Source organism: Theobroma umbraticum, unplaced genomic scaffold (assembly GCF_002168275.2).
Source record: "Theobroma umbraticum cultivar Fairchild unplaced genomic scaffold, ASM216827v3 scaffold_20.0, whole genome shotgun sequence".
NCBI classification, from domain to species: Eukaryota; Viridiplantae; Streptophyta; class Magnoliopsida; order Malvales; family Malvaceae; genus Theobroma; species Theobroma umbraticum.
In genome coordinates, this window is record NW_018397266.1 from 4,740,742 (window position 1) to 4,765,985 (window position 25,244).

The 25,244-nt window shown below is 32.7% G+C and overlaps 2 protein-coding genes across 2 annotated transcripts; one reads left to right on the forward strand and one right to left on the reverse strand.

Annotated features, from left to right (window-relative positions):
* Nucleotides 1-11,976: 11,976 nt before the first annotated feature.
* Nucleotides 11,977-12,486, forward strand: LOC110423642 (uncharacterized). Its single transcript, XM_021437930.1, has one exon. The coding sequence runs from the start codon at nucleotides 11,977-11,979 to the stop codon at nucleotides 12,484-12,486; it is 510 nt and encodes a 169-aa protein (XP_021293605.1).
* A 2,820-nt stretch (nucleotides 12,487-15,306) lies between these two features.
* On the reverse strand, nucleotides 15,307-19,006 carry LOC110423605 (uncharacterized). The gene is made up of 8 exons (XM_021437868.2): nucleotides 18,436-19,006; nucleotides 18,250-18,344; nucleotides 18,056-18,159; nucleotides 17,845-17,945; nucleotides 17,653-17,756; nucleotides 17,084-17,521; nucleotides 16,538-16,669; nucleotides 15,307-15,818 (listed from the first exon to the last, which is right to left on the reverse strand). Exons 1-8 carry the CDS (start codon nucleotides 18,793-18,795, stop codon nucleotides 15,659-15,661), a joined length of 1,494 nt encoding a protein of 497 aa, XP_021293543.1. The 5' UTR covers nucleotides 18,796-19,006; the 3' UTR covers nucleotides 15,307-15,658.
* Between the last annotated feature and the right edge of the window lie 6,238 nt (nucleotides 19,007-25,244).

Sequence of the window (25,244 nt, forward strand, 5' to 3'; positions counted from 1 at the left end):
AATAGAAGCATTTATATAAAAAAAAAGGGGATTCAAGGCCAATCCATTCATGTCTTTCCAGATCTCCGCCGCGCATTTTAATCACTACACATGTTAATTATGTGCAACTAGATCCTAGTTAATTAGAGTAGGTTTATTTATACCTTTTAGAAACGTTTCAATTTGGACTTTTTTTTTCTTCCTTCTTCATTTTCTCCAAATTAGATGCTAAAACAACAATGGGTCCAACGTTGAATATTAATTCATCATATGCTTAAGAGTAAACTGATTAAAATAAAATATTATAATATATATATTTGTTAAATGTTTCTGTGTGGATTGTTTTATATGCTAACAAAAGATGAGGTAAGGCCAGAAATTCATCCAAAAGATTGTTTACATTTTCGTTGATAAGCTTATATATTCATACTTATAAAAAAAAACATGTTAACTGAACAAATATTTTATTAAAAAATAGTGTATTTCATAAGATTCAAACCTCTCACATTGTCAAGATACTTAAAAGGTGAATGCTTTATATATGAAAACACTCCATGGGCTTGTTGCAAGCAAAAAAAACGGAGTGAGCTCGTACGCACACAAGGCTGGGCCAAACCTTGAGAAATCTTAGATTCTCCCTGCGCGCGAATATATACGTGGGCTGTGCCCAAGTGAACTTTTATACTTTGGCATTAATTTTTTTTTCAAAAATTTTCAGCCTTGATTAAATCATTTTAAAACTCTACCTACCTTACCTGGATATGCTCCAACATCTATCTAACTTAGTAAATAGCTTACCAAGTTTTTCTCCATTCAACGTTCGCTTTTTTTTGTGCAACGTTCACCTTACTTCATACCTATAAATACAGTCTCACACCTTCACTCTCAAAACACACTAAAAGCTTATCAGCTTCTAAGCTTCCTTTGCTTCCTTCTTGCCTCTTTCCTTCGATAGTTGGGTTCTTTCTTTTTATTTCTACGGTTCCTGTTCATCCCTTAATAGTTTGTGCAAACTATTAAGGAAGAGTTTGTTGAATCCTGAAGGATAACCGTTACAATCCTTTTACACCGAGTTTCATATTCTGAACGGGCGAAAATTATCCTTAAGGACAGTGATACCACGCTTCAGACTTTCTCTTACTATTTTCACTTATATTTCTCGTTTTCTATAATCACCTCCTACATATTCAACCTCAAATAATAATTTTTTCTTTTTTTTTTTAGAAAAGCAACTTTTCAATAATTGTTTATGTCAATAGTATATATAGAAAAAAGCGTGTCATATAATAGTGTTTTTTATTACATTTAGAATAAAATACTCAAACATCATTAATTTTTAATCATAGCTACACACATATTTATTAATTTTTAAAATAAATACTCTACCCTAAATGTTTAAACTATGTTAATACTTAAACATAAAATAACTAAAATGTCATTTTTCTTTTTTAACTCTTTCCCTTTCTCTCGAGTTGTCGGTGAACCACTCCACGATTGGAGATTCGGCCAGACTCTCAAAAGAGCACCAGATCGTGATCCCTAGGCCAAGGGAGCATTGAGTGCTCCCTAGGCTTGGGAACACCAAATCTGGTGATCCCATGGCTTGAAAGCACCGTCGAGTGCTCCTTTAGCTTGAGGAGCATCGTCAAGTGCTCCCCTGGCTTGGGGAGCACTCGACTCCCTTGGCTTGAGGAGCATCGTCGAGTGCTCCCTAGGCCAAAGAACTAGCTAGATTTAGTCAAGCATGACCACATCCAATTGAAAGGTGGTTGACTAGCAATCGAAGTGCTGCCACCCGACTGTTTGAAAGAAAAAGGAGAAATTTTTTTTTTAAATGCTTGTAAATTCATTGCTAAGTAAGAGAAAGTACACAAAAACAGGTTATTGGCTAAACAAAAGGAGCCATTGACCTATGTATCCCTGACCTCTAAAGCTGCTTATTCAAGGAAAATCAAAGGCGTAATCAAAGATTTGCCACGCATGAGCACAAAGTAAGGGTTCACTGCCATACAAAAATATATAACGGTAAGCTAATAGTTAACAGAGACAACAAATATACAATATGGAGAGTTAACTTCTACTAGCTTCAGTTTCATATTCGACCAAAAAATGCCTTTCATTCTTAGCCAGTGCCTCACGGCTTACTTCCACATTAACCCAAAGGAAGTTTGGATTTCTTGAAACACCGCTCTTAGCAAGGTCATTAGTAGTTCCATTTGCCGCACAAGGGACATGATTTGTGCTCCAGTGATTAATACGACCCAACAATTTTGTAATTTACATAACATGACACCTTAATCTCCAAGGTATAGATGGGATTCTTAATCCAATAAACAACATTGAATGAACCACATTCAATGAGTAAGGGCTGTGAAAGCCAACCTGAAGCAGCAAATAGTAAGGCAGCCTTGACAGCGAGGAGTTCCGTTGTGTTGGAGTCAGAGACATCTATTGCCTTAGAAAAATAATCAATGCATCTCTATTTTCATTTCGAAGAATGCCCCTAATTCTAGAGTCTCCAAGATTGCCTTTGGAAGCAGCATCAGTATTGAATTGTAAATGACCAGCCAGTGGTTTCATCCACACGGCGGTGCTCTTGTTCTTCTTGCTAGTGGTAGGACAAATTACTTGGTTAAGGAAGGGAACAAGGTCACTAATACGGATATTTAGGTTCGACCACTTAACATTGAGCCACCAAGCAACTCGACCTTTTTTGAGGTCCCAAATTTGTTTGGGAATCCATTATTTCCCTTCGAAGACTACTTCATTTCTAGCCGTCCATATGGCTCAAATAATAGCAAACCAGGCCATCTTCCAAACAGGGAGATTTCCAAAAGGAAAGTCAAGTCCAAACCATGAGATAAAACAAGCAACAGGATCAAAGTGGGATACCCATTCAATGCCCCAAAGAACTCCCCACCACTGCCATAAAATCCAAACTTAGTCGCAGGTAAAAAAATAAGTGACTTACCATTTCGCGTTTAAGTTTACAAAGAAGGCAAGTTGCTGCCATCTCACTGATGATCCTTTTTTTGTCAAGTCATCTTTCACCGATAAACGTCCTCTAAGAAGTTTCCAACAGAATATTCAATTTTATATGGCGCAAGCCCCATCCAATCCTGCTTCCATGGCTCAGGTTGCATATTTTCACTAGCTACGACTATCTTGCTAAATGACCTAGAAGTGTAAACACCACTGGGGGTTTGATCTCATTCTGGACTTTGACTGGCATTTGAAACAGCGACATGTAAAAAATGGGAAGGCTACCAAGAACTGATTTAAGGAGAGTGGCATGACCTCCCATGGAAGGCTCTTCGCTTTCCACAAAACAAGTTTGCTTTCAAATTTCTAAATCACAAGCTGCCACATATTAGTAGAGTAAGGTCTCGTTCCCAATGGAAGCCCAAGGTAAGTAATAGGAATGCTACCCACTTGACATTTAATCCTAGCAACCCAGTAAGGGAGAAAATTTTTTAAAAGGGAAAAAATTTTAAAAATAAAAATTATAATTTATATATTATATAATTTTTAAAATTAATGAAGGATAAAATTATTTAAAAAATATTATCACATCAGCAAATTAACAAAAATATCAATGGAACCTTAATTGTTGGACTTATATGTCCAATGAAAAATAATTTTTTGGACGGACTGTCTATTTTTCATACTAATAAACCCATGTGAAATTTTGATTAAAATCTTGAAAATTATCCATATTTTATCCTTACATTTAAGTACTTTAGTGCTCTATAAGGTAAGTTGGATGCTTACTTTTAAATGATTGAAAAATTGTCCTTTGGTACGCACATTTTTTGAGAATTTTCTGCAAATCTTCTTTTCTGTTCACAGCCTAAGTTGCATTAGTATATGAAATAAATCTAATGAATTAAATAATTGAATGAAGTGTTTTATGTTTGTCTAACTTGAGCATTAGTCAACTTGGTGATTAAGATTGCCGCTCAAGGAATTATAAAAATCACTTACATAGATATATAAACAAATTCTTGTGCTGATTGATTGGCCACCTACTTTGATGATTTTCGGATTAAAGCCAAATTTCCACTAATCTAACTATTGTTCAATATTGATTTTTTTTCAATTTTATTAAATTTTGTCAGTATTCTTTCAATTTCATTGATTTTTGACAAAAAATAATTGAAATTAGAATATTTTACAAAATATTCCGTTATTGCAAGTAGCAAATTTTTATTGATTCGTTACAGTTTGTCTAAAAATGTATTAGCATAGTAGCAAAAATCGATGAAATTTGTGTATAATGAGAAAATTCAACATTGGTTCATGATTTTATGGCAATTTTAACTTTAATCCCATAATTTCTAAGTTAGGCTACATATTTTTTAATATCCTCTTAAGTACTCTTCAATATTTGCAATCTGATTTCTTTGCTGATCATAAAATATATTTGTTGTTAATATATTTTCAAAATCAAAGGTTATGTCACATGATAAAAAGCTATTTTAACTCAAAAGTTATGTCACATAAAGTGACATAATATGTCTATTAGATTTTAGACAGACTTTCATGTGAATGGTTATGTCTTTAAGTAAAATGACATCCAAAGATTATGAGATATATTGAAAAGACATCATGACTTAAAAGTTAAATATAAAAAGTTATTGTTTCAAATTATAAATCAAAGGTTATAATTTATGGAATGAATTGTTGTCTTTTCATAAGATGATTATTCAAACAATACCTTTATCTAAAATATGTGTTTGGCAAAATGAAAAGATGTCTTTTAGAAAAAATGATACCTAAATGAAAAGGTTATGTCCTTAAAGAAAAGACACTTATAAGCCTATATAAAAGATTTGTCACCAACCATTTTCATATATCAAAGCAAGCACAAATACAATAGCAGAAATATCAAGAGCAAGAAAAGTGTTGGGTTCAATAACATAAACACTTAAGTTCCCATCAATTACAAAAGCTTTCAAAATTTCTTCTAGTCTACTTACTGCAGAAAGTAGGCTTTAAAGTGAAATAACTTTGCAAACTCTCGAGTGTATCTAGTGGTCTACTTTCGTAAAGTGCAATACGAACTTAGATGTTATCTTCATTGTATCTTTAAGACTATTCGCATTATTCTCCTTTGCATACTAAGTGGTGGAGATGAAATAAATCTTAAAGATAACGTCTAATTAAAAGCTCACCTGAAAGTCAATTTTGTTGATTCTTTAAATACCATCTAAACTCCATTTGCACCAACATTTGTTGCTTAACTTATTTTAAATTTTGCATTTTGTTATTTTTGCTTTCCCTTGTATAAGGAAAAACCCATTAGAACATGGATCTAACTAAAGCATTGTGTGCACACATATATGAAAAAATTGTGAGAAATAACCCTCCTCTTAAAGTATATATATATATATATATATATATATACACACACACACACACACACACTTATATATGAAAAAATTATGAAAAATAACCCTCGTCATAAAATGATTTCAGAAATATCATTTATATAAAGTTACATGTTTTTACCCAAAATTGACATGAGTAGATCAAAATGCTTTTGAAAACATTTTTGATAAATTAATCTCTCTATATCTCCCTCCCATCATAGAAAAATTAAAAATTTTAACCTCTCTATATATAATAGAATTTAGACATGAATGTTTGAGATTGTATCTCCTCTCAATTTTAATTTCCTTGTGCGATGCTTTATTTGTCAATATTTACTCTGCACACTTATGATGCAAACGTGTAATGAGTGCCAAGGTTTGTCAAAGTAATGCCACTTGATGTATCAAGCAATAAAAATGAGATAAAAGTTTTAAAATCAAGCCGGACTCTTTTACTCCAAAATTGTCAACAAAAATCATAGTGTGACTGGGAATTTGACAGCAAAAATATGAACGCAATGTCCCTATCGAGAACGACATATTTTCATGCTAATTTTTAATTAGTTTAAAGCTGGGACGAATATTTTGGAAAGTCGCCTTGTCCGGTAGTGACCGTCTTTCCGTTACCATAAATATATGACACCATAAAAGTCTCCCATGTTAGTGGACCATGGCTTATGCTAATACCTAAATGTGATGCACAAACTCTTAATCAGTACATGCCATTTCCTTTTGGTTACTCATAACAAAAATATTTTACATGCATAGCACGTTGTAACTGCTTATGCTTTTGATTTCTTTATGCGTCTACCATTTTGATGGGGCTTGGACGAAAGATTACTTACCCATATATTGCCTTATAGTCTTGAGCTTTTTCCCTGAATTGTAAGGATAAGATTTGGTTTAACAATTCACTTTTATACGAACAACAAAAATTATTCTAATGGGTTTTATCATATATGACTTAACAAGGATTTTCTCTTTGAAAAATTGAGTTATACTGATTTCCAAGCGATATTGTACCATCAAAAGGGTCTACTTACGATCGCATGATCAGCCACTTAGTCCCATCAACAAAAAAGCACAAAATGTACACCTTAATCTCATTATCTCACATATCCCTCAGAGGAACAATAAAAAAAGACCCATTCATACCTTGCAATAATCTTCCAATCTCACAAAGAGAAAATATTTAGACCAGACGTATAATACTTGGTTCGCACCCCAATTCTTCAACATGCCTTTTATCCTAGATTGGTAAGATCTCAACTCATTCCCAAGATTTGCCTCCTCAAGGCCTCGCATGCTTACCACCTTCCAACTCCTGATGATGAGTGTGTGATTCTTCACCGAACACAAGCGAAAGTTCATGGTCTTTTCGGACCCCATTATTGGCCATATTGTCTACCATATCATTGGCCGATCTAGGACTGTGAACTATACTCCATCTCCCTAACCAAGGACAGAGGTAGACAAGTTTTGTTGAAAGGTCAAAGATAAAGCAGAAAAAAGGTTAACAATTTTTGAGAGGGTCATTAAGATAAAAAATATATACTTTTAAAATAAACACAAAAAATATATACCTCCGTCAATATACAAGGCTCCGCCCATGTCCCCAACTACTATTTTAGATTTTCAATTTGAATAATGATGCTTCATAGCTTCTAGGAGATACTGCGAGAACTTCACCCACTTCATTACATTTGCCGAATCACCGTCCACAAAAAGACCATGAGTTTTGGCCTATTTAGAACCTAAAAATAAAAAACTAAAAGTGTTTCTTTGATAGCCAATCAATTAAGTTTCACCCACACCAATTGACTTCGTGAAAAGGATTTTGATGTCTCCTAAATCAACTCTATGCCCTTAATACTAGCCTCTCTTAGGCAACCCCTTGCCACCCCATCCATATCAAATTTGAGAATTTTATACATTGAATTTGAGAATTCTATTAGGGGTTAGCTCTTATTTCGCCTCTATTTTCGCTAAGCCACTAATTGGATTCTGAAACCAATTCGTAATCAACCTTCTCTCTTTTAGGCTACTTTAACTAGGCCCACCACGTAATTCTTAATTTAATAGTATCAACCACTTGCATAAAACCCGATGATTTTCAATAAATACCATCTCATTTTTAAAAAGTCAAATAGACCAAGTAATGAAAAAAAAAAAAAAAAAAAAAAAAAAAAAAGCCATTCACCTTATCTTTCCTTCGTTACTTGGCAAGCTCACCTCATTCCGTGCAAGAAAGTATGCAAAGGCCTCACATTGCCCAACCTAGTTTGAACCCCATTGATTGCACCACTAATACCAAATCTTTTACACTTCACCACACGTAAAGAAGAGTTGAAACTATTTTTGGTTGGATTTGGATTAAAGTGTATGCTTATGATTGTGTCATTTATGAATTTCAAAAATTTTATAGTAATGGAAGCAATTTATTCAATTTACATAAGCGAAAATTCACAATTATATATCATGTAAATTAAATAAAAATCGCATCAATATAACAGAATCAAAAGTAAAAAATATTACTTACTTTGTGTTAGAAATATATTTGATTCTTCTCTCTTAGTGAATTTTAGTAAATTCACCACCACACCAATTGTTAGAATTCTCAGCCAATTTGAATTATCACTTATTCTTCAAGAATTTTTCAAAAGGTTAGGTGTAAAATACCTTTTATGATGGTAACTAGATAATTTTCTCTCAATTTCTTCTTTGGCAAATTTTCTTTGCGTGAGGCTTATAGAAAATTGTTAGAACAAGAAGAAAACCTAGTGAGTGATGGCAGAGTTGGGTTATCTCAAAAGAGGGGTGGCTAGGGTTTTGGCTAAAATCTCATATTTAGATATGTGATTTTCGACCAATATTATGAGAGAGTTATTTCTCTCTTAAAACTCATTTTTATTAATTTAATTAATTAAAATTTAATTAATATTTGCCATCCACAATTATAATTAATAAATAATTTATTAATTATAATTGCTAGTCCATGTCAAATTAGGATTATTCTATTTTTTTATTATTCATCTTTAATTAAAAAGAATTAATAATAAAATAAAGAAATCCAAATCACATACAAAGTAATATAATTACTCATAATCACAGTTAATTATGAATAAAGAATTAAAATTTTTAATTCTTATATTTATAATTAAATATCCTCCACTATTATTTTTATTTATAAGTCAATAATTATCTTAATAAATATTTTCTATTTAAGCCAACTCTTGTCTTAAAAAATATTTCTATATTAAGACAATTTTGATTTACTAAAAATAATATGTTTAAGACAATTCATGTCCCAATCAACCCGCATATACTCATGTATAATTAAGACATTATATGCACCTTGTCTAAATTAAGACAATTCCTGTCTTAATTAAAGAGTTGTCTTAATTAAAACAACATTTAGTTATCAAATTTGAACATTAATTTGCATAAATAATTAAACACATATTCCATCTTAAACAAGTTAAATTCTGTGAAGCTAAGTGGGGAATCCCATTGAATGTAGATATTTCAAGGTCCAATAAACATTGAATTATCTCTTAATCTCATTAAAAATAATTCTAGTTTATTAACAATGGAATCAATTCATCATAGATTCACAATTACACTCTTGAATTATACACAATTACGAGAAGTATCCAATATGTAAAATTTAATATTGGTTTGTCCAATTACAAACCTTATGTTATGAATCCTCAGAGCTATCCAATAACAAAAGGTGAATTTACCATTGCCTTTTATGTCAATTTTGTCCCATAAAATGAGATTTCATCCAATTGATGATCCAATACTCAAGATTTAATATTTTGACTATTAAAATATGATGAGTAGCTGATTTATCAATCTGCTAGACCTAGATTAAATCATCAATCTTCTTGAAATCACTAGAAGTGACGTTAATATTATCAATGCATTAAGATTATCGTGCCCATGGTACATCAAAGATTATAAAGAGATAAAACATGAGTCCACCATCCATCAAGATTACGGTTCTACCATAAGTGAATGCATAAGTATGATATTAAGATTTAAAGGAACGACCTAACTTAAACTTAGATCTCACATCCAGTTCACTTTATAGTGTCATTACTCAAAGTCAACTGCTCTGATAATTTAAGACTCATCATTCTCTTGAAGTGAATCAGGTTCTTTGTGTTAGAAGTAATCTGGACATTACAATCTTAACATAATAAAGTAACCAGCTTTATTATTCAACTGTGTACTATTTTTGAACTCAATTAGAAAACACGTCTTCTATGTATGACTTTCACACAAATACGTTTTAATGTCTCAATAGAATCATACCACTTTTATAATTAAATATAAATGCTTGCTTAAAACAAATTATTAGTTTTATTATCAAAATGTACTTTCAATACAAATAAATTAAATGGAATTTAAATATGAAAATATACTTACTTTCCAGGACATTATATTCTCAAATTCTTAACATTTTCAACTCTTTGTCACACAATAGACATGTAGTAGTGATTCCATTTAACAATATTTTGTTCACTAATTCCTCTTTGATTGTTATTTTTCCCCTTCAAAATTTCTACCAAAAGATTTTGACTTTATAAGGTGTGGAACTTACCCACACCCGCTTCCAATACTCTCCTTTGACACTATTTGAGCTGAGAACACTCTTACAAAAAAGAGCTCATTAAATATTTGGCACTTGTCAAACCTTACCTTATCTTGGAAGTTAGTTCCAATGGTATGATCCTTACGGACCATGAACAAGTTGTTCCATTGATTTTCCCTACATCCCAAAAGTGTTTCTACGCAGCTCTATCTTCCAATGCCGAGTGTTGCTAACCCATTCCCCTAACTCCTTAATCATTCTGACTTTGTTAGTTGCCAAAGTATATATGTGGGGAACTTATTTTTTAGCACCATCTCATTAATCTATTTGGCTATCCAAAATAGTATATTTTTGCCATTACCAACTAACATTCCTAAACTCGATGATAGATGTTAAAAAAATTTATTTGTCAGGAAAAGCAGACTTGTTTCTCCACATGTTACAAGCTTTTCTACTTCCACTAGCCTCTAATAAAAGTTTCATTAGGTCGTCACCAATCTTCTTGACAATCAAAAATCTCTAAATATTATTTTTTTTTTCCTCTCCAAATCTCCAAATCCACTTATTCAAAAGTGCCCTATATTCAATTGTAGACTATCATATCTAGACCCTCCAAATAGTGGTGAATAGTCCATGTTCAAACTCACAAACTTATAAATCTCTTTTAAAGAATAAGGTATGTTTTAATAGTGAGTTACAAAGAAGAGAGTAAAATAAAAATAAAAGAACAAAAGAGAAGAGAAAGAGTAACAAAATAGAGGGAGAAAGAGGTGTGAATAAACTTAATCAAGGTAAAGTTGATTAGGGCTTGTAAGGTCATTTTATTATTTATTATTTATATTAATTATTAAATAAAAAATTTATTTTGAGGAAAATTAAAATATATATAATAAATAAATAAATTTAAAATTTTTGGAGAGCCATGACCTCCATAAAAATACTGCTCTCCAAGATTTTTAAAAAATATATATAATAACTAAAAATTTTCAAGGGGCTGTGACCCCATAGCAATATGGCCCTCCGGCCGTGTAGATAGCATAGTGACGAGTGCATCTTCCTCTGGTTCTAATGTAGAGAAACCCTAATTTTAGAGTTATTTTGGTGTAGACTTTAGGGAAAAATTATGAGAAAGAAAGAGAGAAAAAAGAAACCAAACACGTATTAATTAATAATGATTCAAAAGGACATGTGACAATTTTGTGAGAATTGAGGTAGAGAGTGAGACAGGAAATGGGGACAGACGATTTGGATTTTGTTTGTATTGTCCGTTGAAATTAAGCTTATAAATTTCCTTTGATATGGTTGGTGCATATATTGAGGTGATGCGTTTGATACCATAATGAGATGTGTAATCTTGTAAAGCTTAAATTTTATCAATAAAATTATTATATTAATTGAGAAATATTTATACATATATATTATTCTTAATAAAATAATAGTGCATATCGATACAAGTTAGATTCTATTATTAATTATCCCTTTTTGTTCAAATTGAAGTTGGATTTTAATTGAACCAAAAAAAAAAGATAAGATTAATTTAACACTAAATCCTAAAGTGAATGTTGCTAAATAATAAATGTATTTGCCTTTTAAGTGAGTGTCAAGAAGAGAAACCTTTTATTTACAATTTATGGCATTGGCTTTAAGTTTCCTTTAAAGGTTAAGGCAATATTTGGTTAACAGTTACGTCCACGTCAGACTTCTTTAAATTGTTTTGGTTCTTTTGGTGCTTGATTTGCAGCTTTTACATTGCAATAAATTACTTCATTATTATTCCTTATTTATGGAATACTTAAAATGGTGTCAAAGGTTTAGATTATTTTCCAAAACCAATTCACTTTTCTGTAAAATTTCTTTTTAATATTATCTTGAATTTTTTTACTTCTTACTCTTCATTTTCTACCCTAAAATCACATAACAAGAAGAAAAAGGTGAAACAATAGTTGTTGACGTAAAATTGCCTAGGCCTATATAAATACCGCCCATCTCGCTCATTTGCTTGCATAATACATTCAGCTTCACACCATGCTGATCGCGCTAGTTTTCACAATTCTCTTGCTCTTGTCCTTCCCAGTCTATTTCGTTTACCTTCTCCGTCGCTGTCTGCCCTCTTTCATTCGTGAATCAACCATATGCAGCCATGTAATTCTCATCGCAACGCATTTGGAATGGGCACTTGATTTCATGCTTTGCTATTGCCTATTCCCAAGGTACAATTTCGCTCCGAACAAGCCAGAAATTGGTGCCGGGGGGCCAAGTGCACGCGACTACGAGTGGAAGCGAGCAGCGCCGACCGATGTTGGTGAATGCCCCGTCTGCCTATTCAAGGTTGAAGAAGGCGAGGCAATTGGTCAGTTGAGATGCGGTCATGTTTTTCACAGGCTTTGCTTGGAGACATGGATCGGATACTGGAACGTTATGTGTCCCCTTTGCCGAGGTTCTGTAGCCCCAGCCAGATTGGATTCTGAACTCGGCAGGGAAGTTGTTGCTTTCGACTTTTGCTCTCTCAGTTCTCGTGACCGCGGTAGATGGTAGCTCCGTTAATAAAACCAAGTGACAGTGTGGAATCATGCTATTGCTTATTGCCTGGTCCTAAACGGCTAGATTACTGGATTTTCAATCTGTTTACTTTGGTATCCCATTGTTGCTCAGGTGTCCTGTATTCTAGCAAATGTTAGGAGTTAATAAATCAGCTTTAAAATCATTTCAGCATCTAGTTTTTATGCATCTATCATATATGCATCCGTGGTAGACAATTTTTCATTCACAAGTGATGAAATTTAAAAGTTTCGCGGGAATTTTAAATATCGTGCGTCTATTTAAATATGATAAATTAAATATTTACTTTTTTTATTAATTTTTTATATATTTAAATTCGATAAATATTAGTGAATACTTTATAGATAAATAAGTACTTATAATATCGACATCGATCTACTTTCGCAACTATCATAAGTATTACAAGAGTCTTTTCATTTACACTTGATAAAATTTAATAATTTCTCAAAAATCTTTTACATCATGGGTCTATTTAAGGATGACAAATTGTTTAATTTTTTGTTTCTTTTTTTATACGTGGAAATTCATCAAATGTAAATGAATGTTGTACAAATGGCCAGATGCTTATGAATCATGTTTTAAGAAAGACTTATCATATTCGGTAAAGTAATTAATCATGAATCAAATAATTTTGAATATATAAAATGAACACATTCCATTAAATGGTAACAAATATCCTTTACTTTGAAAATACAAAAACAAGTATATGACAATGTCAGCAAACTTTTTTACTATGAAAAGAAAAAAGATAACCAACACTATTAGCGTCATGTTTAAACTTATAACTGGTTATTTTTATTATTATTTAGTCATGTATAGAACTACACTATTTACTCCATATGTGAGCCGTAGTGAAGAGGAAGGTACAGGCCATCCCCCCTAACCCTTCCCCTTTCCTTTATAGTTTTTATATATGTATAGATAGTAGGTTTTCTATTTATAATTCAATTTTGAAAGTGAAGTCGAAGTTTATGGAATAACAGGGTTCCCTGCATCGGATAATTCTAGGTTGTTGCTTGGCTTGTGGTGCTTGAGCTATATATATATTAAGCACGCTTCAACAGGATGAAAACCTTATTGAAATTGCAATGGAGGATAAGAAAAAACCCTTGACAGTGCTATAATATTTGTATGAGCACGGAGAGCAAGAATAACTAGTAGTAAACGCTTTAAATGCATGGACCAATATTGAATATGTTAGGTTAGGGTACTCGTTGCACTCTTTTACCAGGGAAGCAGGATATCTGGATATTCATTCTTAACATTGTCTTCTAGTCCCACTTGACAATGTACTTTGCATAAATCAGATATGGTAGTAAGAAACGATGTTATCGGATATATGCAACAACATTTGTCTTGCTTCTTCAAGGGATTGTAACCCTATCGGGCAACCACGTTCATTTACTCAAATACTTAAATTACTGCTCCATCGCTCTCTTTTGTGAAACTGGTCTTCCTAGGAATCGATAAAAGTTGAAAACAGAGTACAGGAAATTGGAAATTGGACGCTCTAATTTTGATGGGTGAGAGCGATTGCATGGTAAAATAATTACAAGTGCAAAATACAGGAACACTGTCCAGCAACTTTGAGCACAATGGGATGATATTTGTGCCACAAAGAAACCTATGATCAACTTCCATTTCATCTCCAATAACTAATCTCTTCAGAAGGCCCATTAGTGTTGCAGAACATTTTTTAGGTTTCTGCAGCAAAGCTATTTTTGCATATATTTTATAGCTCAAGATAAAATAGTTTTCTATGTCATCAATCCCACATCTTATTATGAAACGAATCTTGAATATATGAAACACGAATCTTCCACCATTATCAAATATATTTTTTTGAATTAAAAATATGAACTCATAATTTATAAATTTATAACTACACGAGATTGGGGGCAACAAAGCAAACCTGTCGGTTTGTACACCAAAGCCAACCTGGAGATGCATTTGTGTTTGAAAGTCGGTTTGTTTAGTGGTACGACTTGGTTTAGTTAAACGACTAGTAAATGCGCCATAATGAAACGTTTGTTACTTTGTCGTTTAAGTCCTTCAATTGTCTGTTTACTTCTACAGACCTGGATTTGGTGTTTTATGTTATTCAATTCAGTTAGATTCTTTAACAATCCCGATTCATGGGGCTTAGTTAGTTGTATGTCGTTGAAGTATAAGTGCTCAGACTGAAATGAAAATGTGAAAAACAATTTATAATTTTTTTTTTCAATTTTTCTCTTGTTTTCTTTCAAGAAAATTTTTAAATTTCATAACCAAAACATATGATATCAAAATAAAAATGATATCAAAACAAACTCGAATTTTTACTGATGTGAGATTTCATGAGAGATATAAAAATTGAGAAAAAGCCACTAATATAAGAATCTCTCTCCTTTACAAATGACAAGTTAATACAACAAAAATATTGTATAATTAAATGAAATAAAATATTATACATATCATATCAATAAAAAATAAAATAAATTTTAAATATATAAAATATAAATTTTTCACCACCTATCAAATATATCTTTTTCAGTTAAAAATATAAATTTATAATTTATAAATTTATTACACAAGATTAAACTTAAATTTCAACGCATTTACTGTAATTTTGTACTCTATTCTCTCAGAAACTACTGGCACGTTTGGATAATAAAATTTTGTTTAACCCGAAAAATATTCCTCTTGAATTTTGTGGGAGGGAACCGGTCGTCAATATCCACTTCCCAAACACACTGTTCAAGTCCCAGAAAATCGATTTCAGTCCGAAACATTGGCCCAAAAGAAAAGGCACAAACATAGTAACCATAAAGATGTGGCCTTCCCAACTTGAACGATTATATATGCTTGAGAATATCTCTTCCAAGATGCATCCAAATTTAGTGAAGATAAAACATTGGTGTATAGCCTAAGCTTCTGATATCCCCGCACATAGCTACAACCTAGTGAATTGGTATGAGGAATCATAAAGAGAAATGAAATGGAAATTTTACAATTACAGCAGGGCCAAAGAGGGTGGAAAAGGTGGGAAAAATAATGAAACAGATGCGAAGAGAATTTGTGGGGTGGAACATACTGAGAGCTGCTATGATTTCCTCTTCCAGAAGTAGACTTGTAGCGTAGTGCATGTGTGAGAATAACAGGTGCTAGACTATTCAGGAGCTTGATTTGGTAAAGTTAGTAGAGTCTTTCTAAATACATGTTTTCTGCAACGTTCAAAAATGCTGTCATATATCAGATCAAATTGAACGCCTGCTCTTTCCCTATTCACAATGAACAATATGTGATCTGCCTCTACAATCTTGTAATACCTGCAATGAACAATGCAATTGTAAGTCAATTTAGAGAAGCATTTTAACAATGGCAGAAGGGAGCAAATATTTTTAATGCAAATACAAGCCATTATCTGTCAATAGGTTTATTATTATCATCATAAAATTTGGCTGTTTTCTGGATGCTGCTTCTAAAATTTCCACATTAACTAGATGGTTTTCTTCAAAATGATTCTGTAAGACATAATTGGTGATCCTACCTTACTCAGGCCTTGCATGTTTGTTTTCATTTGTTTTGTTTAACACTAGCAATAAAGAATGATAACATTCTCAATTCAAGACAGAGTAACAAAAAGGCACTGTCAAAATAGCATTCAATTTATCAACAGAAATTACTGGAATTGAACCCATCTGCCTGATATGCAAGTGGTTTTGGGCAAGTTTGAACAATAAATTCAATCATCCCCCAAAGGCATCTAGTTCAAAAATCTTTATGTTTCTAACTAGCAGTGTAGAACTATCAACTTTCTGATTTAAACAACATTGTACCAATGCAAATACCTGTACTATAATTCCATGAAAGCAATTATAATAATGCACGAGGATGGACCATCTCTACTCAGGTAGGAACAACTAATCCAATCAAAGCAAGTTGTGAAAGAGAACGGTTTTACAATTAAAATTTATAATCAAATTCATCATCACCATTTTATTAGTACCTCGAGCAGGTTAATTTAGTGGAAATGAGCAATACTAACCATATGCCTGGCTGCAAGGGTAGGCACTCCGAATCATTCACAACAAAATGGCTTGGATGCTCAATTGGAAAACGAGGGTGAGTCATGGATATCATGTTGAGAGCTCCATCATTGTCCTGCCAATCTTCATCCCTGCACATTTTATTTATTAGACATGAGTAGGATGTCAGTAGATTCAAGCTAAAAGTTCCCAAAACTTTCATACTCAAACAATTGTTCAAACTTTATCTGAAAACAGTAGTTTCAAATCAATATGACAATTCTAATTTCTAAATTTTGAATATACATGCAATCCGTAGAGGAAAGCGATATTTGGAAAATTTAGAGATTTTGCAAGGCATTCTTGGTGATACAATGACAATTGTTTTAGGGCAAGTGGACATGTGGTCCAAGTTCCGATGTCTAATAAAATAAAAATCTATTCAGGAGACTCTCTAAAGACATCAACATGCTGTCAAACTTAAAGCCTCGAGCAATCAAATAAAAGCAACCACAGAATTTTTATATGAAGAAGCTGATGTACCAATATATGCTGTTTAGACGCACCTGTAGCCTTTATAAGGGGGAGAAACATCTGGAGGATGACGCCACTGGCTCATCTGTAGTACTCGTAGAAAAAGCAAAGAGTGTATACCAAGAATACCAGAAGGAACTGTGACACCGAGGATCTTCCTTGTACGCTTGGTAGCATAGCTGAAGTAGAAAGTGTTAGGAAATGTTTGTAGATGGCAATTCAGTCTTATTGACCCTTGAATTGTAAGATCAGGGAGGATCCAGTCTCCCGTAGCAAACGGCCCCGCATTACCCAAGAGGCAGTCGACCAGACCCCAAAGACCCACTTTTTTCCATGACGTGTTAAAGTGATCGAACCCAAAATTGTAGTATGCCTTTAGCCAGGGGATATCCAACCAATCATAAATTATGACTCCTACGCGGCACAGCTGCAGTAGACATATGGGTTTCATCATTCTCCCATCCTCTGGCCTGAAATCAACGGAAATCACAGCAACCAAGAATCAGAAACTCTTGACATGGCTGAGTTGAAGAAAAGTCCAAGGACGATGCCATGAATATCTATGGTAAAGCATAATGGAAGTGAGTTTGAAGGGACTCACTGCATGCCGTCTAAATAGGTTCTTGTAGTCCCATTGAAAGCCCCGGATAAGGATGTTATGCTTAATACCCAGTTCTCAGAAGTATACTCATATCCCTTGAACGCCTGGAAAAGGAAATCATATAATCTGGACTTGGGAGTTTAAAAAAGGCCATAAGAGATCATTGTTAATATGAATTGGAAATGGACAAACCTTATCAGCAAGCATTTGTTGCAAGACTCGCACAACCTGAGCACCAGCTGAATGGCCAACAAAGTGAATAGGGTGATCTTCATCCCATTCTGGGTAATGCCCTGGATCCCAATATCACAGTAAACAAATTAAACACTTAATTAGGCCAATGACATGGGCAATTTTGCCCAATTAATAATAGTCAATAAAGAGCTGAGAAATTTCTCCTTGCCTTGTTTATAAATTCGTCCAAACTGTGAGTGCCCACAAGCCTTGCTGTGTTCTTCACCATAATCAACTTGCCCTCCTTTCAAATAATAGAACAATTCACGCGCCCTGAAGCCACCCAAAACCCTCTCAAAATCCCATATAAAGATACAAAAATCAAAACTAAATGGCTGGCACATATTGCATTAAGCAGCCTACCTATCGTATATGCTGGTAAGAGATCCCAAATCAGGCACAAGAACCCTCTCATCTTTCTTCTCTGCCCCTGCAAAGTATGATAAACCTCCCAATCGCTGCCAACAAGAAGGTCAAAAATCCAGCTTAAAACCGAAAACCCATATCAATAAATACAAAAAATGAAAAAACATATATATGTAAACATACCCCTTTGCCAAATCCAAAAATGCCATGAACCAACACAATAGGGGGCAGAGCGTCAACATTGGTCCCACTAGGATCTTCTCTTTTCACCTCTATATTTGCATTAGGCTTAATAAACCATTCATTCAAAGCCTGAGAAAGGTCACCAGCCACCGCCGTGCTAAATATGTAAAGCCCGTATAGCAAATGTACCATAGAGCTAACAAACAGCTCGGCTAATTGCAAAGCAGATATCCACCATCTTATCATCTTCTCAAACACCATCCCCCCCAAAGAAAACAAAAAAAAAAAAAAAAAGGAAATTCCAAAACAGAGCCTTCTTCTTCCAAGCCAAAAAGAAAAAAAGAAGGCTCTCCTTTGCATAAGAAAAATAACAAAAAGAAGAAAAGAAAGGATAAAGCCCTTCTGTTATATATGCTGCTACCATAAAAGGGGCAGATGAAATAGGTTACCCATTTTTTTTGTTTTTGTCTATTTGGTTCTGTTTTGTTTTGCCAGCAGTTTCATCTGGGTTTCAGACTTTGAAAATGTTTCCCACAAATTTCTCATTTCCTAACATACATAAGACGTGACGAATGAAATGCCTTACTGTTTATTCATTCGTTTTGTCCTTTTAGCTGGAATGTGGACCAAAGAAAACTTTGGTGTGGGTTCATGCCACGTGTCCTAGAGGTAACCGGTAACTGCCCCCGCTGTCCCCCTCTTAAATTTGCGTCTAATATCTTTGGAATAATTTCTTCTCTAACATTTGTATCACAATCTTTCAATTATCTAATCATAATAATAAATTTTGTACAAATTTAATCATTTATAAATGTAGACGTCACGGTAATGTAATTCAATTTTAAATTGCAATTCATTAATTAATTGATTATAATGCAAGTGATTATACCCCCATCTTTTTCCAAAGGATGGATTAAGGGGTCCACTAAATTATGGGAAAACATATAAAAATATAATCCTTTGGGAAAAAAATTCAAAAATCTCTGCCCCTGTTTTTATTGATAAAATTAAAAAAGAATCCCAAAAAAAGGGCCTCTTTATTAGCGACTGGATTGGAATTTGGAGGCCGGTGGTTTGGTAAAATCCAAAAACCAAATGAAATTAAAAAAAGAAGATAGAAATTTGATTTTTAGGTAAAAGATTATTCTACGCGATTCTTTCCAAGACTGGCGTGCGCTGGAGCAGAGCTGGAAGGTTCCCCGTCGACCGAAACTCCCAGCCGTACTGCCCTTATCCAGTTTAACCATGTCCGCTCTCTCTCTTTCTATTGATTGTCCAACGTTGTGAACCTGGCGCCTTTTAACGAATGTCTCAACCACACGCTCATTCTCATCACGGATTCGCATGCCCAAATTTTGCATTATAATAAAAGTTCAATTACAGCCTTAATCTTATTACTTATGCCATTTCCTTTAACAGGGCTTTGAGATATGCAATGTATGTGACGTTTTATTTGAAAAAAACAATCTATCGGATCAAGTACCACATGAGTTTTATGGTTGTGGTAATCGAAGTAATATTGGACCTCAATTGCTGCCCTTTGGGGGTAAGGGACTAGGGGAGTAACTCGTTTTTAAAATTTTTTGTGGGACACTCAAGGATAATGTTCAATTGTTCATCTTAAAATAATAATATTTAATTCATACTTAACTTTAAAAAAATTATCTTATATGCTATTAATAGAGTTTTTAAATTTTAAAAATAGTTTTAAAGTTGTTACACGTCCTTTTAGATTATATTAAAACATAGGTTAAATTATGAAATTAATTCATATACTTTATTGAAGTTCTAGATTTAGTGTGTATATAATAATTTGTAAAAATTAAATTTTTATATCTTTTAAAATTAAAAATGTTAGTCGTTAACAAGTTTAAATTTGTTGTGTTATTTATATTAGATTAATATTATCAATTTTAAAAAATATAAAAATTTAATTTTTATAAATTATTATACAGGAACCAAATCTACTACTTTGATAGAATATAAAAATTAATTGCATAATTTGATCTTAAGTATATCAATAAATTAATATAATTATATAAAATTAAATAGATAGGTGATTAAATTCAAACTTTATTTGTAAAGTTAAAAACTCTTGCACTAATGTAAAGAATAATAATTATTCATATTAAATAAAAAACATTTATATATTATTATAATAAAATTACTTTTATTGATAGATAAATATATAGTTCTTCATTCATTATGATAAATTTTTTGAATTTCATGAAGAATTATCATTCGATTGTTATATATAACTTGTTAACTGTTTGTAATACATTATGCGCCCGCCTCAATTTGGGTAAAGGAAATGTAGTTTAGTGAAAATACGAAGCAGAAAGAGTTCATTTCAGAAAAAAAGGAGCAGTAAGAGTTGAAACTTGAAACTTTGAAAGCGCGTACGTATATACTAGAGGCGTTGGTAGAACAGCAGCGCTGTTGGTTTTTGAATTTTGACATGTGCTTGCGGGTTATGTAATCAGTGTGTGGGCGTGGCACATGCATGTCTCTGTTGGTTACTGATATTTAATTAATTAATTTTTTTGTCTACATTTTAAGCCAGTCTAATGTGCTTTGCGCCTTTTCCAAGATAAAAATGGAGAAAGGAATAACTAATAAAGAAGTTGCGTTTGTTGAACTCTCAACATATATAACATACATACGTAATCTCCAAGAGAGACTAGATTTGCCACGCAGCCAAAGTTGTTTAACCCCCCGCTAATCTCTTAGACTCAATGGGTCTCACCAACAAATGGTTGCTATTAATAGCGATTTTCCAGGTGCTAATGGTGGCATCGGTTTTAGAGGGGAATCCAAGTCATTCTTTTTATTATAAATGAGAGAACGGCATAAGAAATGGCGAAAAGTGTGATATTGTAGATGCCATCACGCTTTGATTTTGACAAATTTATAATTGCAAGAATATTTTGCCCTATTAAAGCTTTGCATCAGCACATGATGCTTATTGGGACAAAGATTGGAGCAAGATCCTATGTCCAAAGATCTCATGTGACGATACCTATAAGTTTTTGAGACTTGTGAAATTATTATATATACTAGGAGTATTATTTTTCTTTTTGTAATAAAATATTCGAGTCACATTTATTTATTTAATTCAAGTATACGAATGATGATCGTTGATGTTAAAATCTATGATGGCGCTGCTCAACCACAGACCCACAAAGTTGCTACTCTGGAGCTACGCCCGACTGTTGGGGACCAGACCATAGACTTGGATGGTGATTTGGTGAATGGCCGTACACTGATTGGAAACATATTTGATTCATGAAAAAAAAGCCGAAAAATAGTAAAGGAAAGAATATAGGGAAATTTGTATGGATGATATGAGGTCACGTGAAAGCTATACAGTACTGCCAAGCTTTTAGTACACGTAACTTTTAAGGAGAATCAAACATTGGCTATAGAAACCTCTAGACGAGCATATATACGTGTGTTAGAAAATCAAGCCGAGCGTTCTTGTTTAGGACGGTTGATGTGATGGCTTGAACCACATTTTTTTCCAAGATGGCGTCTTTAAAACGTGCCTTTGCCTATAAATTGGGTCTGTGTTCACAACGATCGTTTCTAGAACTGATCGGTTCTAATGGTTTAGTTTGATATGTCGTTGAAAATATGATTATTGAATATATAATTATTAAAAATTTAATTTTATAGTATTTATTATAATAAAAAATAATAATTATAAAAAATATAATTATTTATAACATTATATTATAGTGTTTGATTTATAATCATTTTACTAAAAGTATAATGTAAATTGATAAAATTATCTTTATGTATAAAAAAATATATAAATTAATCAATAGATAAAAAATTCTATAGATAGATCACATAATATATCGATAGATTATACTATCTATTGATAGATAGATATCTATTATTAAAAGTTTGAATATAATTTATTGATAGATGTATTATTTTAAATATACTTAATGCTTTCTTCCTCTCAAATAGTGACACCCAAACACATTTTTCTCTCAAATTCTCTTAATTTTTTAGTAAATTTCCTCTATTCTAAACCATTTAAATGTTTCTTTCTTAATTTTCGATATCGAAAACATAAATTTTTTTCAAAACACTTATAAATTCTTGAAAATTTAAATTAGGGTTTCATAAAACTCAAAATCCTAATCTTTCCAATTTTCAAATTTGATGATGAGATTTGACCCAAATGTGTTAGTGACAGGATACCTTTCTTACGAGCAGTGGGAAGAAAGAGAAGAAAGCAACGTGAGAAGAAGGAGAAAAAGCCAGAAGGTAAGAAAGAAGAAAGTGGTAAAGAAGGTAGGAATGAGAGAAAAGGTCAAGAGGTTAAGTTGAGGAACAAAAATTGTTTTACTTTCCATTTGCTAAGGGAAAGTAACTTTCCCTCCAGGAGAGAAAGGAATGACATTCCGTTCTCTCATTGCAATGACATTGTTGAGAGATTATTTTCCCATCCCCAAAACATCAATCAAATGCTACAATGTGATTCCCTGTATTTTAATTGCAAGGAATGTCTCTCATTTTTCATCTACCAAACCCCCCCATAGGGTTGTATTCGCAAGTTTATTCGTACAGTGAGAATACAATAAGATTTTAAAAAAATAAAATAGAATTTATTGGTCAAAAGGAACAAAGCAAAACAATTCAATGCCTTCTTGCTTGTAACAGTCACCTCCTATAACAAAATAAAAAGACCTACAGAAAAGAAAAATTATAAATCCCCATCACAACATGTACCTCCACCAATCCACTCTAAAGTAGGAAAAGTCATAATATCAAAAAAGCCTCTAAACAAACTCAAGCCACCAACAACCAAAAATGATCACGACAGTTACACACCTAGACAATAAAAAACAAGATAACAATAATATATACCGAACTAAACCAATGTCTAAAGAAAATGTCAAAAAAAAAACAAATAGTACAATAATCTCTTAATTTATAAAAAAATTTGTAATTAATATAGTCTTTTTTGAAAATAATGTTGGTACAAATGACACAATAAATATAAAAATCTTTTCTAATAAGTATTTTACCTATTTTTATCCAATGACTATAGACTCCTGTTAACTAGATTTATAAATATATTGTTTTTGCAAACAATTAACAAGAACTCTTTAAAATTTTATTTGAAAGATAAGGAATTTCAAAGGTGGAGCTCGAAATGGAGTGTTGATCTGGTGGTTCATAAAGAAATGATTGGTTTCTTCAACTTATGGAATGTTGTCTCAGTTAGAAAAGGAGAAATTAAACTATGGAAGATGACCTTCTATGTTATTGTATGGTTCATGTGGATTGCTAGAAATGAGACGACTTCCAAGGAAGTGATGTGGAAAGCGGGCTAGATTTTTGAGATAAGCAAATTAAGAGTAGGCATGTGGGCAAAGGCTAAATGGCCCTTAGACTTTGTTGTGGTCATGGATACTTATAGATTTCCCACTCCGAGAGCTATCACTAACAAAGCCACACAAATTCACAGTGAAAAACAGTGGACAAAACCACTTAGAAGAGTAATGGAGTTCAAGTTACTACCCCAGTGAGGTTGGAATTAAGGGGTTTTGAGATATGAGAATGGCATTGTCAAATCATTTTCTTTAAAGCAATTGGCAGTGAATGCTAAAATATGGTAGAAACTAAAGCAATAAAAGAAGCTTACTTGATGTTTACAGCCTCCAAATGGTGTCAATCACATGGTTTGATTGTCAAAAGTGATTCACACAATGTTGTGAAGTGGACAAACAATCTAATGGAAGCCCCCTAGAGGATGAGGAATTGGGTTTTGTAGATTGAAAGATTAAAAAAAATGAAAGGATGGAAAATTAATCAAATTTATAGAGAATACAACCAAGAGGCGGATAACTTGGACAAGGCAAGAGTCAAACGCAGTGTAGACTATGTCTGTATTCATGATTAATCATCTTTGGCTGAGTGATATTTTGATTTGTCTTATGGATGTATTGATGTGTGTCTAGTTATGCTTGGTGGGAATCTGTTGTTCTGGATATTTTGCTCTAAGGGAAGGGTTAATAATATTTCTTGTTTGTACAAAATGCCAAAAAGAAAATACTTCCAAAGCTTTTGGTTTTTGATGCTTTGGTCAGGGTTTGATTTTTGTGGGGATTTTGGAGTAAAGCAAATTTATGGCTAATCATGAAAATTGTGTTGTACAAGGTGGATTTAGCTTTTTGTGAAAATTGATGGTTGATGGGTGTTGATGTTGTATTTAGGGGTAAGATAGTTGTATGGGGATTTTGTGTTGGCTTTGTTCTTCGTGCTAAAGTTCTCATGTAACTACCCAAATGGTGAACTCTATTCCCTCTACTTTCAATGAAATTCTAATTTTTTAAAAAAGATATCATCAGGAAAAAGAAGTTCCTTGACATTATACAGAATCAAAAGCTCTCATTTTAAGTTGTAATGAATAAAGACTAAACAACCTAGAAATAAAGAGCTCACCACTGTACAAACAAAAGTTCCTTTGAACTATACAACTAGAAAAGATTCACAAAGACAACCACCACCTGATATAACACAACATAAAGAGCAAAAAGGAACATCTAAAAAGAAAAAATAAATAAGCAGCACCGGCTAAAGAAAGTTATTCCACACAGAAACAAAAGTCAACATAACATCAAGCAGAGAGCAATCAACTTGTTGATTCTTTGAAAAAGACATAACATATGCAGTGTAAATGTCCAATTTTGGTTACCCATTATTTTTTAGAAGATTATTTTACAATATGAAAACAACATCAAACAACTATTTCACACAAAGAAATGAAAGTAACTCAGAATGAATGGCAT

Bases quoted from the DNA above. Each gene is read 5' to 3' on its own strand.
- LOC110423605 (XM_021437868.2), bottom strand. From the start codon at position 18,795: ATGCAAAGGAGAGCCTTCTTTTTTTCTTTTTGGCTTGGAAGAAGAAGG. The intron at 17,946-18,055 runs GCAAGGAGAAAT...ATTGGGATCCAG, and splicing joins TGGACGAATTTATAAACAAG to GGCATTACCCAGAATGGGAT. The intron at 17,757-17,844 runs GTTTGTCCATTT...TTCCTTTTCCAG, and splicing joins AACAAATGCTTGCTGATAAG to GCGTTCAAGGGATATGAGTA.
- LOC110423642 (XM_021437930.1), top strand. From the start codon at position 11,977: ATGCTGATCGCGCTAGTTTTCACAATTCTCTTGCTCTTGTCCTTCCCA.